Source organism: Eumetopias jubatus, unplaced genomic scaffold (genome assembly GCF_037043125.1).
Source record: "Eumetopias jubatus isolate StellerSeaLion01/CBP00866 unplaced genomic scaffold, mEumJub1_p1.0 scaffold_10, whole genome shotgun sequence".
NCBI classification, from domain to species: Eukaryota; Metazoa; Chordata; class Mammalia; order Carnivora; family Otariidae; genus Eumetopias; species Eumetopias jubatus.
The window spans coordinates 97,404,057-97,417,485 of record NW_028274816.1 but is presented as its reverse complement, the minus strand read 5'-3'; the positions used below and the strand labels follow the sequence as shown (position 1 = coordinate 97,417,485).

General features: G+C 35.5%; 1 protein-coding gene across 1 annotated transcript in view; it reads left to right on the top strand.

The window, feature by feature from the left end:
• LOC114196718 (EF-hand calcium-binding domain-containing protein 13) overlaps window positions 1-13,429 on the top strand; it is a 116,145-nt gene that overhangs the window by 37,028 nt on the left and 65,688 nt on the right. The window contains exons 6-10 of the mRNA XM_088027058.1: window positions 3,794-4,026; window positions 6,948-7,009; window positions 8,162-8,671; window positions 10,718-10,855; window positions 12,104-12,175. Of these exons, the coding sequence (XP_087883184.1) occupies window positions 3,794-4,026; window positions 6,948-7,009; window positions 8,162-8,671; window positions 10,718-10,855; window positions 12,104-12,175 (1,015 nt within the window). The remainder of the gene's footprint in view (window positions 1-3,793; window positions 4,027-6,947; window positions 7,010-8,161; window positions 8,672-10,717; window positions 10,856-12,103; window positions 12,176-13,429) is intronic.

Sequence of the window (13,429 nt, the reverse complement as noted above, 5' to 3'; positions counted from 1 at the left end):
CCTTTTTGGTGGGATCTTTGTCTGGTTTTGGGATCAAGGTAATCCTGGCCTCATAGAAAGAGTTTGGAAGTTTTCCTTCAATTTCTGTTTTTTTTTTTTTTTAAAGATTTATTTATTTATTTGACAGAGAGAGAGAGAGAGACAGTGAGAGAGGGAACACAGCAGTGGGAGTGGGAGAGGGAGAAGCAGGCCTCCCGCGGACAGGGAGCCCGATGTGGGGCTCGATCCCAGAACCCTGGGATCATGACCTGAGCTGAAGGCAGACGCTTAATGACTGAGCCACCCAGGCGCCCCTCAATTTCTGTTTTTTAAAAACGGCTTCACAAGAATAGGTGTTAATTCTTCTTTAAATGTTTGGTAGAATTCTCCTGGGGAGCCATCCGGTCTTGGGCTCTTCTTTGTTGGGAGATTTTTGATTACTGCCTCAATCTCCTTGCTGGTTATGGGTCTGTTCAGGTTTTCTATTTCTGCCTGTTTCAGTTTTGGTAGTTTATATGTCTCTAGGAATGCATCCATTTCTTCCAGATTGCCTAATTTGTTGCATATAGTTGCTCATAATATGTTCTTATATTTGTTTGTATTTCTTCGGTGTTGGTTGTGATTTCTCCTCTTTCATTCATGATTTTATTTATTTGAGTGCTTTCTCTTTGCTTTTTGATAAGTCTGGCCAGGGGTTCATCAATCATACTAATTCTTTCCTACTTTCATTGATCTGTTCCACTGGTTTTTTTTTTTTTTTTTGTCTGTGTGTGTGTGTTTTTGTTTCTGTTGCACTGATTTCTGTTCTAATCTTTATTACTTCTCTTCTGCTGGGTTTAGGCTTTATCTGCTATTCTTTCTCCAGCTCCTTTAGGTGTATGGTTAAGTTGTGTATTTGAGACCTTTCTTGTTTCTTGAGAAAGGCTTGTATTGCTATATACGTCCCTCTTAGGACTGCCTTTGCTTCATCCCAAAGGTTTTGAACAGTTGTGTTCATTTTCATTTGTTTCCATGAATTTTTCAAATTCTTCTTTAATTTCCTGGTTGACCCATTCATTCTTTAGTAGGATGCTCTTTAGCCTCCATGTATTTGAGTTCTTTCTAAAGTTCCTCTTGGGATTGGGTTCCAGTTTCAAAGCATTGTGGTCTGATAATATGCAGGGAATGATCCAAATCTTTTGGTACTGGTTGAGACCTGATCTGTGACCCAGTATGTGGTCTATTCTGGAGAATGTTCCATATGCACTCAAGAAGAATGTGTATCCTGTTGCTTTGGGATGGAATGCTCTGAATATATCTGTGAAGTCTATCTGGTCCAGTATGTCATTCAAAGCCCTTGTTTCCTTGTTGATCTTCTGCTTAGATGATTTGTCTATTGCAGTGAGTGGGGTGTTGAAGTCCCCTACTATTATTGTATTATTATCAATGTGTTTCTTTAATTTTGTTATTAATTGGTTTATATAATTGGCTGCTCCCATATTAGGGGCATAAATATTTACAATTGTTAGATCTTCTTGGTGGATAGATCCTTTAATTATGATATAGTATCCTTCCTCATCTCTTATTACAGTCTTTGGTTTAAAATCTAATTTGTCTGATATAAGGATTGCCACCCCAGCTGTCTTTTGATGTCCGTTAGAATGACAAATGGTTTCCTACCCCCCACTTTCAATCCGGAGGTGTCTTTGGGTCTAAAATGAGACTTTTGCAGACAGCATATGGATGGGTCTTGCTTTTTTATCGAATCTGATACCCTGAATCTTTTGATTGGGGCATTTAGCCCATTCACATTCAGGGTAACTATTGAAAGATACGAGTTTTGTGCCATTGTATTACCTATAAAGTCACTGTTTCTGTATATTGTTTCTGTTTCTTTCTGATCTATGTTACTTTTGAGCTCTCTCTTTGCTTAAAGGATCCCCTTTAATATTTCTTGCAAGGCTGGTTTAATGATCACAAGTTCTTTTGGTTTCTGTTTGTCCTGGAAGCTTTTAATCTCTCCTTCTATTTTGAATGACAGCCTTGATAGATAAGTTATTCTTGGCTGCATATTTTTCTCATTAGGACCCTGAATATATCATGCCAGTCCTTTCTGTTCTGCTAGGTCTCTGTGGATAGGTCTACTGCTAGCCTAATGTTTCTACCCTTGTAGGTTACAGACCTCTTGTCCTGAGTTGCTCTCAGGATTTTCTCTTTGACTCTGAGATTATGCAAGCTTCACTATTATATGTCGAGGTGTTGATCTATTTTTTATTGATTTTGAGGGGGGTTCTCTGTGCCTGTTTCCATCCCCAGATTAGGGAAGTTCTCTGCTATAATTTGCTCCAATATACCTTCTGCCCCTCTCTCTCTTTCCTCCTCTTCTGGGATCCCAATTATTCTAATATTGTTTCACTTTATGATATCACTTATCTCTTGAATTCTCCTCTCATGATGCAGTAGTTGTTTATCTCTTTTTTTCTCAGCTTCTTTATTCTCCATCATTTTGTCTTCTATATCACTAATTCTCTCTTCTGCCTCATTTATCCTAGCAGTTGGAGCCTCCAATTTTTATTGCATCTCATTAATAGCCTTTTTGATTTTGACTTGGTTAAATTTTCGTTTTTTTATTTCTCCAGAAAGGGATTCTCTAGTGTCTTCTATGCTTTTTTCAAGCCCAGGTAGTATCTTTATAATGGTTATTCTGAACTCTACTTCTGACATCTTACTTATATCCATATGGATTAGGTCCCTGGCAGTTGGTACTTCTTCGTGTTCTCTTTTTGGAGGTGAGTTTTTCTGTCTTGTCATTCTGTCCAGAGAATAATAAGTGAATGAGAGAACAAAATACTAAAATGACAACAACACCCCAGAGAAATATACACTAAAGAGATCAGAAGATACCCGAAACAAACAAACAAAAAATTTAGAAAAAGAGAGAATATAGTGAGACAGTGGAACAGAACAGAGCAGTACTCTGGATTCTGTGTGTATTCTGGTCTGTTTTTTAGAAGAAACTGTATCCCAAAATTGTAAAGAAAGAATTGTAAAGAAAAATTTATATTGTTTATATATATAAATTTATATTTATGTATATTTAATATAATTTTATTTATAAAAATATATATATGTATGTATATATGACATATATACATATAAATTTATATACATTTATGTATATATATAACATATATATACAAAATATATGCAAAATAAAATTAAATACATTGAAATGATAGACTGTAACTGTAAAGATGAAAATTAAAAAAGACTTTAAAAAAGAGAGAATATAATCAGTCTGGTGAAGAGAGCAAAGCAGTACACTAGCTTCTGTGAGTATTTTGGTCTGTTCGTTAGAAGAAACCACATCCCAAAATTGTAAAGAAAGAAAAAAATGCATATATATAATTAAATACTATATATGTGTGTGTGTATATGTATATATACATATATATATAATTAAATACAATCAAAGGAAAGAATGTAATTGTAAAAATGAAAATTAAAAAAGACTTTAAAAAAGATAAAATCAGAAATTGGTTGAAAAGAGAAAAAAATTAAAATTGAAAGACTAAAGAATCATGAGAAAAAAACCATTAAGTTTTATATACTATTTTCCCCTAGTGCTGGAGTTTGCAATTCTTTGTGATTGGTAAACTTAGTCTTAGCTGGATGTTTCTGCTGATCTTCTGGGGGAGGGGCCTGTTGTGCTGATTCTCAGGTATCTTTCCCTGGGCAGAACTGCACCACCCTTGCCAGGGGGCCAGGCTAAGTAAGTTGTTCCAGATTGCTGTATGTAGCTTTTGTTCCCTGAAGGCTTTCTGTGTGGCTTTAGAGGTTGAGAATGAAAATGGCGGCTTCCCAACCTCCAGCCCCGGAGCTGAGGGCTCCCACCCTCGCCACTCCTCAGTGCATCCTCAGGAAAAAGCAGTCAATCACTCCTGTCTCCCTGGTCTCTGTCTGCACTCCGTGTTCGCTCAGCCTGCAACCCAGCGTTTCTATCTCGGGCACGCAACCCTGCTTTGAGTCTCCAAACCCTGCAGACTGGTATGGCTCCTCCTGTGGGAGGTAGGTGGGTCTCACCATGATTCTACTGCTTGCTGGGCCCCTGCTCAAAGAGTGGTTGTCCGACTGTGCCAGAGTTCGTGGTTTATGGCAATGCCAAGCTGAAAGCCCACTCCTGGGCTCACTGATTGCAGCTGGCTTCTCCGCTCCAATGCCTGGGAATTGTGCTGCACTCAGGCACCCCTATTCTTTCTATCACCCCAGGGATCCTGAGACCACACTGTCCCACCTAGGATTCTGCCCTGCTTTGCTGCCTTAGCACCTTTCAGGCAGGGATGTCCCTCACTGGAGCAGACTTCTAAACGTTCTGATTTTGCGCTCTGCTGCTATATCACTTTCTGATATAGCCTCTGGAGGCTCCCTCCCTCTGTGGTTTATCTTCCAATATATCGCCTCGGATTCACTTCTCTGCACCTCCTACTTTGCAGAAAATGGTCCCTTTTCTATTTATAGAATTGCAGCAATTCTTTTCTTAGATCTCAGGTTGAGTTCACAGGTGTTCAGAACGATTTGATAGCTATCTAGCTGAATTCCTGGGACCGGACAAAACTAAGGTCTCCTACTTCTCCGCCATCTTGGACTCTTCTCTCTGAGTGTTTAAATCATATTTAGTGTAATCATTTATACATTCAGATCTAGGTATACCATATTATTATTTGTTTCTATTTTTCCTGCTTTCAACCATTTTCTGCCTTCTTTTTTTGGAACATTTTTAGTATGCTTGTAAATTTATTTTGTATGTATTTTCACTATGTTTCTGCATGTTTCTGGTGGTTGTTCTAAGGATTACCCTATACATACTTAATCTTTTACAGAATACTTATATAAATATTTTACCAATTCAAGTGGAACATAGAAGTTTTACCATTATATAGCTCTTTTTACCCTCCCTCTTTTATGCTGTGGTTTTCTTATGTATTACCATAACACACATTGAAAACATCAGACAATGTTTGTAAGTTTTGCTTTCAATGATCAAACATCTTTTAAACTTCCGAGAGGAGAATAATAGTTTGTTATATTTAACCTGGTCTTAACTATTCTGTATTTCTCTTCCTTCATTCTTGACTGCCCAGATGTCTTTTGGGTATCATTTCCATTCTGCATGAATAACTTCTTTTAAATTTTTAAAAGGGCAAATCTACTAAAAATGAATTAGCTTAGTTTTTCTTCATTTGAGAATATCTTTATTCTCTTTAATTCCTGAAGAATATTATCATTGGATATAGGACTCTGGGTTGACAGCTTTTTCTTTTAGCATTTTTTTTTAAGCAATTTCTACACCCAATGTGAGGCTTGAATGCACAACCCTGAGATCAAGAGTCCCACACTCCACTGAATCAGGCACATGCTCCTCTTTTAGCACTTTAAAAATGTTATTTCTTTTACTTCTGTATTCCATAATTTCTGATGAGAAATCTGATATTATTCAAATCATAAAATGGGTTGTTTTTCTCTAGTTGCTTTCAAGATATTTGTCTTTAGTTTTTGGCAGTTTGATTATGATTTGTTTCGGAGTAGATTTTTTGAATTTATCCTGTTGAGATTCACTGAGCTTCTTGAATCTTTCTTTTGCCAAATTTGAAGGTTTTTTTGCCACTATAACTTCAAATATTTGTTCTCCACCACACTTTTTCTCCTGCCTTACTGAGACTCCACTGACACAAATATCAGACCTCTTTCGTATTGCCCCACAGGTGTTTGAGACTCTGTTCATTCTTGTTTTCCTCTGCTTGTTCAGATAATTTCTATTGATCTATCTTCAAATTCATGAACTCTTCCTCTGACAATTCCATTTTGCTATTGAGCATATCTGATGAGTTTTTTCTTTTTTGCTTTGGTTATTATATTTTTGAGCTTGAAAATTATAATTTGGTTCTTCTTTATGTCTTTAATGTTGTTTTCTGAGACTTTCTATCTTTCTATTAATTTCAAAAATGTTTTTTTCTTTGTGTGTTGGAGCATTTTTATAATAGTTGCTTTGAAGTCTTTATCAGACAGTTCCAACATCTTTGTCATCTTGGTTGTGTTGGCATCTGTTGGTTGTCTTTTCCAAAGCAGATTGAGATTTTCTTGGTTCTTCATATGTGAAGTGATTTTGAATTAATATCATGGACATTTTGAATATTAAGTTATGAGAATGTGGATCTTAAATCCTTTGGAAAATGTTTAAATTTTGTTTTTGCAGGAATTTGACTTGGTTTGATTCAGGCTACAAGTTTCAATCAATTTTCTGTGTTTTATAGTTTCAATGTCAGTTTGTTTTTCACAGCCTTTACAGTACTATTCAGAGATATGGGACATCCAGTGACCAATCTGGTGGTTTATCTTAGAGTTCTGTTCTCAGAATTTATGGTGTACTTTTTAGGGTCAAATCCATGTAGCTCAGGGTGAACCCAGGAGTTCATAAACAATGTTATGAAGTTATTTTCCTGAGCTCTCCCTCTTCACAATTTACTTGTTGCTTTATAGTCTCCTAGAGCTCCTTTAATTAGTGTTGGATTTGGTTCTGATGCAGTTGAATTACTTGGAATCAGTTGGGTCCTTTTGAAGCTTGCTTTTTAAAGCTTTTTAATGATGATCTCAGAGCAGCTTTTATATAATTTAGCTCTACTACTAAGGCAGCATTCTTCAGATGAATCTACTGAATGCCCCATGTATTATGAGATCTTTTTGCTCTGGCTGATGGAATCACAAATCATTCTCAATTCTAGTGAGCTACAGGAATTGTTCTACCTATAATTTTCTGGTAATTCTTTCCTTGTCGTTGGGTAGTAATCTTCTCATGTATGTGCGGATTAATACTCAGCCAAAGAGTTAATGCTAATCTCCAGAACTCAGTAGTTCTCTCTTCTTTGGCACTCTACTCCCATATTCTAGATTCTTTGGCCTTCCTTTTATCTCTGTTTCCTCTACTCATTCAGACCATCAAGCTCTGTTCAGGTTTTACTTTCCTATGCTGTGGCATGGAAACTACATCCAGAAGGTAAGCTGATGCAGTTGTAAGGTTTCCAGCTGGTCTGTTTACCTTCTTTAGAGGATTACTTAGTCCTGTGCTGCCTATTGTCCAATGCCTGAAAACTGTTTTTTTTTTCCCCCACATAAATTGTCCAATTTTTTAGTTATTTAAGGCTTGAGGGTAAAGTTGGTCCCTATTGCAGTGTCCTAGCCCAAAGCAGAAGTGTCAAAGATTTTATTCTTTTACCCATTCACTAGCCTATTTCTTTTTGATAGAACCTAGAGATCCATATCACCATCTTTAAAGATTTCCAAACTTTTTACACCTAAAACTAATACAATGATCTATGGCAACTTAAAAGAAATGAATTAATTTCAAAAAAGATTTCCAGACATTTAAAATCCAAATATTTTCCTTTACTTGTTCATTTTAACACACACTAAACTAAGAAACTTTCTGTTTTTTCTAAGTGAAATGACTTCATAGTCAAGATTGTACTGCTACTCTGTTGAAGTTTCTTGGTTTTCTTTGATTTATTTGATGAGCTCATGGAGTTGTTTTGAGGATCAAGTAGTATAACATTTGAAATACTTTAAAATGTGTTATTCAAATGTAATGTACTATTCTGAGCCATCAGGTGGACTTTACAAATGAAGCCTTAGTGGACATTGTATTAATATTTTTCTAAAGATATTATTTATATAAAAAGTTATTTTCCCCCCACAAGCACTGAGAATCTTTAGGAGAGTAAATATTTGTATTTTGATTTTATAAATAAAAATTTCCCCACTACAACTTCCTTTTAGTTTGGTATGCTCGTAATTAAGGGATTTGTAACTGTATTGACATGTCAGCCTATTATCTTTCAAAATTGGCAAAGAGTGGGGAATGAGAACTATGTGCTTTAGGAGGCTATCACTTTTGATTCAGTGTAACTTTGAATAGCTCTGGATGGAAGAATTTAAATATATTAAACCAGAAGACTATATTTAACCTAGTTAATAGTTCAATCTTTTGGTTACCACCTCTGTAATTTTTTTAACATATTAACTTTATGTATTGAAGCAACTGATAATTTCTTGAATAGCTTTCATGAGGACTTAGTTGTTTTTTTTTTTTAAAGAACGATTTCAAATTGTACAGGTAAATGAAATAATTAAATATGTTTCTCTTGCTTAGCAATTATGGAATGGTCAGCCTTGGATGAATCTCCTTCTCACAGAAAGTTATCAAAAATATCAGAATGCTATCTACAATATAGGAAGAAAAGCACTTTATCTTCCAGGCTGTTTGAACCATCGTTATTCCCAAAGTTAAATAGAAAAAACCTCCAACATCATAAAATTATGGAGGACAATGATCACCTTGAATTTAAAAGATCAAAAAATCCTTTGCAAATAAAAAAATTCCTAAATGGGGTTGATAGCAGTAATACAGGATTCCAGGAACCATATTCAAAGGATGGCATAAACTTTAAGAAATATTCAGAGAAGATTGAAATTCATGACTCAAAGTCTATACCACATAACTTGAAGAGTATTACAAGCCTCAAAAAGTCTCTGGATAAAAGTGATACTTTTAGTATCCCCAAACTTCAGAAGCCAACTCTGAGAAGGCATTCCAGCCCCCTAAAACAGGTTTCATTAAAGGAAAAAGCTACAACAAATGCTCTGGGTCAGTATCATATACGTAAGTCAAAATCTAGGTCCTTGAGTTCTTGAGTTATCACGGAAACGAGCTGAATTAATCAGTTATTAGACAGTTGTATGCATTTCAATTGTCAGTACTTTCGAATAACTGCCACTTCTGGTCTATAGGCCAATGCATATAACACTGTAGTTTTGATCGTTGTGCCTTTCCAGATGCTCCCTTTTTCAGATGCCTAACTTTGACTAAGAAGCTTATTAAGTGATTAACTGGACTCACTCAAGTTCCCTAGAAAATAGAGGGCCTGTTTTCTTTTGGAAATAGTTATTGTATAATTTATTTAACAAAGTATGTAAGAAGTCTATGTGAAATTTTTGCTCAGGTTCCATATTTTAAATATATGATATCCATGTCCAGTATAATATGATAATACTTCAGATATTATCTCTTAGGGATGTGGGAACATCAAGAGAAAATTAATATTAAACATCTCAGCCACCCAGGGATTTATGGTCTTCCTCAAAGATGAGCAAGGTTTCCCAACCAATATATGTTTTCTTCCTTCTGTGGTACCTCTATCACAGAAATACTGTGTATGGAACTTAATTAAATACTCCTTCCTGTAATCCTTAGCTGAAGTTACTGAAGTTATGTTTATTTTCTTTAAAGAAATGTAGTGACCTTATTATTACATTTCATATTACATGTAATTGCTAAAGTGAGTGCTTAGTGAAATATTAGTGATTCTTATACAGTAATGCATGTTTTCAATAATTCAGTTGAAAAGGGAGTGTGCTCTATTAAGGAGGCACAATGGTGTTTATTTTGATTCCTTTACCAATGCACTACTATTACTCTGTGCCCCATTCCTATTTCTGAGGAATATATATTTTACATATATATATTCCAGGAAGAATTAAAACCCTGCTAAAAGAATAATGGAGTAGTAGGCATTTAGCCATTGAGTAGAAGAAGACTGTGGAAGAAAGTGGTTACCTATCTTCCTGGTGTCACTAAAATCAAATCACCTACCATTGCCATACTTAATGTTCTGTGTATAGAGAAGTGTGAAATAGTTTATCTGGTATAACTTCTCAAAATAAATTGATGGTAATTGAGCATCTATGAAATGTGACTGTCACTTGATTTACATTTTAAACATTTTTAACTTTTCATTCAAAATCATTAATTTTAAAATCATAATAATTACACAAAAGTAAAGACATTCCTATTTACTCCTCATCTAGTTTTCCCACATGTTAAGATCTTGTATAACCACAGTAAATGCACTAAACAAGGAAATTAACACTGATACAATATTATTTACTATTCTGAAGACCTTATTTGATTTTTTTCATTTGTTCCATAAATGTTCTTTGTCTGGTTCAAGGTCTCATCCAGGATCACACATTACATTTAGTTGTCATGTGTCCTTAGTCTCCTCCGATCTGGGATGGTTTCATGAGTGTGACACTTTTGAAGAGTATTGACTAGTTATTTTGTATAATGTCCCTCATTTGAAGTTTTCCTTGTATTTCTTCATGAATAAGTTCAGGTTATGCATTTTTGGCTGGAATATCACCAAAATGATATTATACCCATCCCAGTGCGTATTAGGAGGCTTATCATGAGGCCATGTATATCTGCTTCTAAAATTTTATCATTTTGACATTTGTGAACTGAAAGCGTGGTAGACTAAAGTGATGGGAAGGGGAAGAACTCTCATTTTTTGCTTGGAATCCTAGAATTTGAACACATTGATATTTTGATCTCTTGAACTCATTCATTATATTTTAATCAGAACCAAGCAGCATTGGCTGAGCCACTTGAACAAGTTGTTCCTCCAAACAAGTAGTTTATAAATGTTTATAGAATTTTCAATATTGTTTTCTGTTTGAACTATAAAGGAAGTATTTAGATATAATGTAAGATACAACAGAAATATGAAGAAAAAAAGCAGTCCTATGAAATAATATTAAGTAGATAAAACTTGCTTTCTGACTACTAGATAAAGATTTTGGGTGCTAATTGTTGCTTAAGACACATAAATTCTGTTGCTGAATAGTACTTTACATTTTGTATATTTAGAAAACATCTGTGAAGCAATCAGTAAGCTCCAAGAAAATTACATCGCTGCAGAAGAACTTAAGTCCATTTTGCCTTCAATAGGAATTACTTTATCAGACAAAGTGTTCAAGAAGATTGTGACAGACACTACTCAAAATGGTGAGACTAATAATGCCAAACTTCTTGAGAAAATAGACACTTCTATGGGATAGTTTTAAATGATGGAATAAGTTCTCTCAACTAGGAGTGGAGCAGAATGGGCTAAAGAAGATTGTAAAAGAACAGATATAAAAATGGAAAGTAGTATATTAAAAAAAAGTTCCCGGAAAGTCTTACCTAATGGATTGGTTTGGAGAAGCTAAGCCTTTTATATCTCAATTGTTTATGTAAGACTCCATGACTATCCCTAGCTATGCCTGCTAGTATGGGACAGGTACTGGGGAAGTCTGATCCAGTTGTAGGTAGGTTCAGGCGGTAAGACCACAATAACCAAGGGGTACAAAAATCTCTAAGCAAATAGCCTAAGGATCCAAGAAGAAATGATTGGAGATTCCAAAATGGAGAAGGAGTGCTATAGCTAGGAATTTGGGGCTAGTGCTACTTAAACAAGAAGGCAGGCAGTTAGCATCTAGATGATGTTAAATGGCATATCCCAGTCACCAGCCTAAATTCAATGCAGAGTTTAAATTTCCAGGAAGGGTTGTTGTATTAGAGAAGTTGTTTTATTATTAAGAACTGTCCATAGCAGAAGTTCAGTTGAAGAGAAGGCAGAGGCAACATTTTGCGGAAAGAATGACTTGGGAATATGTTAGAAATGAATTCTTAGAACCTGAACAAAATTTCCTAGCTAAAGCAAAGAGAAAGAAGATTTGATTAAAAAAAAAATCTAAGGAATAGGTGCTACTAAAATTATTGAGCTCTTTATGTTGCTTATCAGGATTGGTATAAGCACTGTGGAGGGTTTGTATCTAAAAATAGATAATTATTTGGATTAGCTGGATACTAGGGGTAGATATGGGGACACTTGGGTATGTAAGGACTGATTAGTATTTTCAAGGTATCTTAATGGATAGCATATTGACTGGGTTTTCATGATGGTATGAAATAGACTCAAATTTCTCATGGTCCATCTATATGGGCACTTTTCCTTTTTCCTATATCTATCAAGAACTTAGTGCCTAATCCAGTCCATTGCACTTTATAGTAGATATTTAAAAATTGTTGAGTAATTGTTGAAATGAAATGAACTGACCTAATTTAGAAAGACTCATCTAGGGAAACAAGATATGAAGACTCAATAGGATAATGATGAAGTGAAGGAGAATTCTTTCATAGTTGTATTAAAATATGAATTTACCTTTTATGCAAAAACACAACAGAGTGCATATCCAACTCTTTATTTTACAGAAAGTGGAATGGTGAACTTAGATGACTTTATGAATGCTCTCGCCATAGAGCAAAGTCTTCCTGAATATGATGGTAGGTGGGAAGTTTATTTTAAAATGATTTGGAGGAAAGAAGCAGTTAGGTTGAAAAGAGTTAGGTTCAACTGAACTGAGTTTGCTTTTCAGATAGAGACTTAATAGTCCTGAAATCCTCAGGCAAGCCATTTGCCAGTTTTTTAAAGACTTGTTCTATCAAGGTAATAATAGCTAACTTGCTTACTTCAGAGTTCTTAAGTGGATTTTAAAAACTGTAATACATAAATGTACAGTAATAGTAAGGTAATGAGGAGATGAAATAGGTACTTAGCTTCATTCTTAGCAATTGATGCATGATTTGATTTTTAATTTTTTTAAAGATTTTATTTGTGAGAGAGAGACAGAGAGAGGGACAGCACAAGCAGGGGGAGTGACAGGCAGAGGGAGAAGCAGGCTACCCGCTGAGCTAGTAATCCAATGCAGGGCTCCATCCCAGGACCCTGGGATCATGACCCAAGGCAAAGGCAGATGTTTAACCAACTGAGTCACCCAGGTGTTCCTGATTTTTAATTTTTTATAAGGAATTTGTTTGAATGAAATACTAGTTTGATTTGTCTTTGTTTTAGAGCATTTCTAAAAATAGTTCTATTGATGTACAATTTACATACGTAAATTTCACCCATCCAATTTTTTTTTCTTCCCCTCCTGCTATCTTCTTCTTTTTTTTTTTCTTAACATATATTGCATTATTTGGTTCAGAGGTACAGATCTGTGATTCAACAGTCTTGCACAATTCACAGCGCTCACCATAGCACATACCCTCCCCAATGTCTATCACCCAGCCACCCCATCCCTCCCACCCCCCCACCACTCCAGCAACCCTCAGTTTGTTTCCTGAGATTAAGAATTCCTCATATCACTGAGGTCATATGACGCATGTCTTTCTCTGATTGACTTATTTCACTCAGCATAACACCCTCCAGTTCCATCCACGTTGTTGCCTATGGCAAGATCTCATTCCTTTGGATCACTGCATAATATTCCATTGTGTATATATACCACATCTTTTAAAAAATTTTTTATTGTTATGTTAATCACCATACATTACATCATTAGTTCTTGATGTAGTGTTCCATGATTCATTGTTTGTGCATAACACCCAGTGCTCCACGCAAAACATGCCCTCCTTAATACCCATCACCAGACTAACCCACCCCCCCACCCTCCTCCCCTCTAGAACCCTCAGTTTGTTTTTCAGAGTCCATCGTCTCTCATGGTTCGTCTCCCCCTCCGACTTACTCCCCTTCATTCT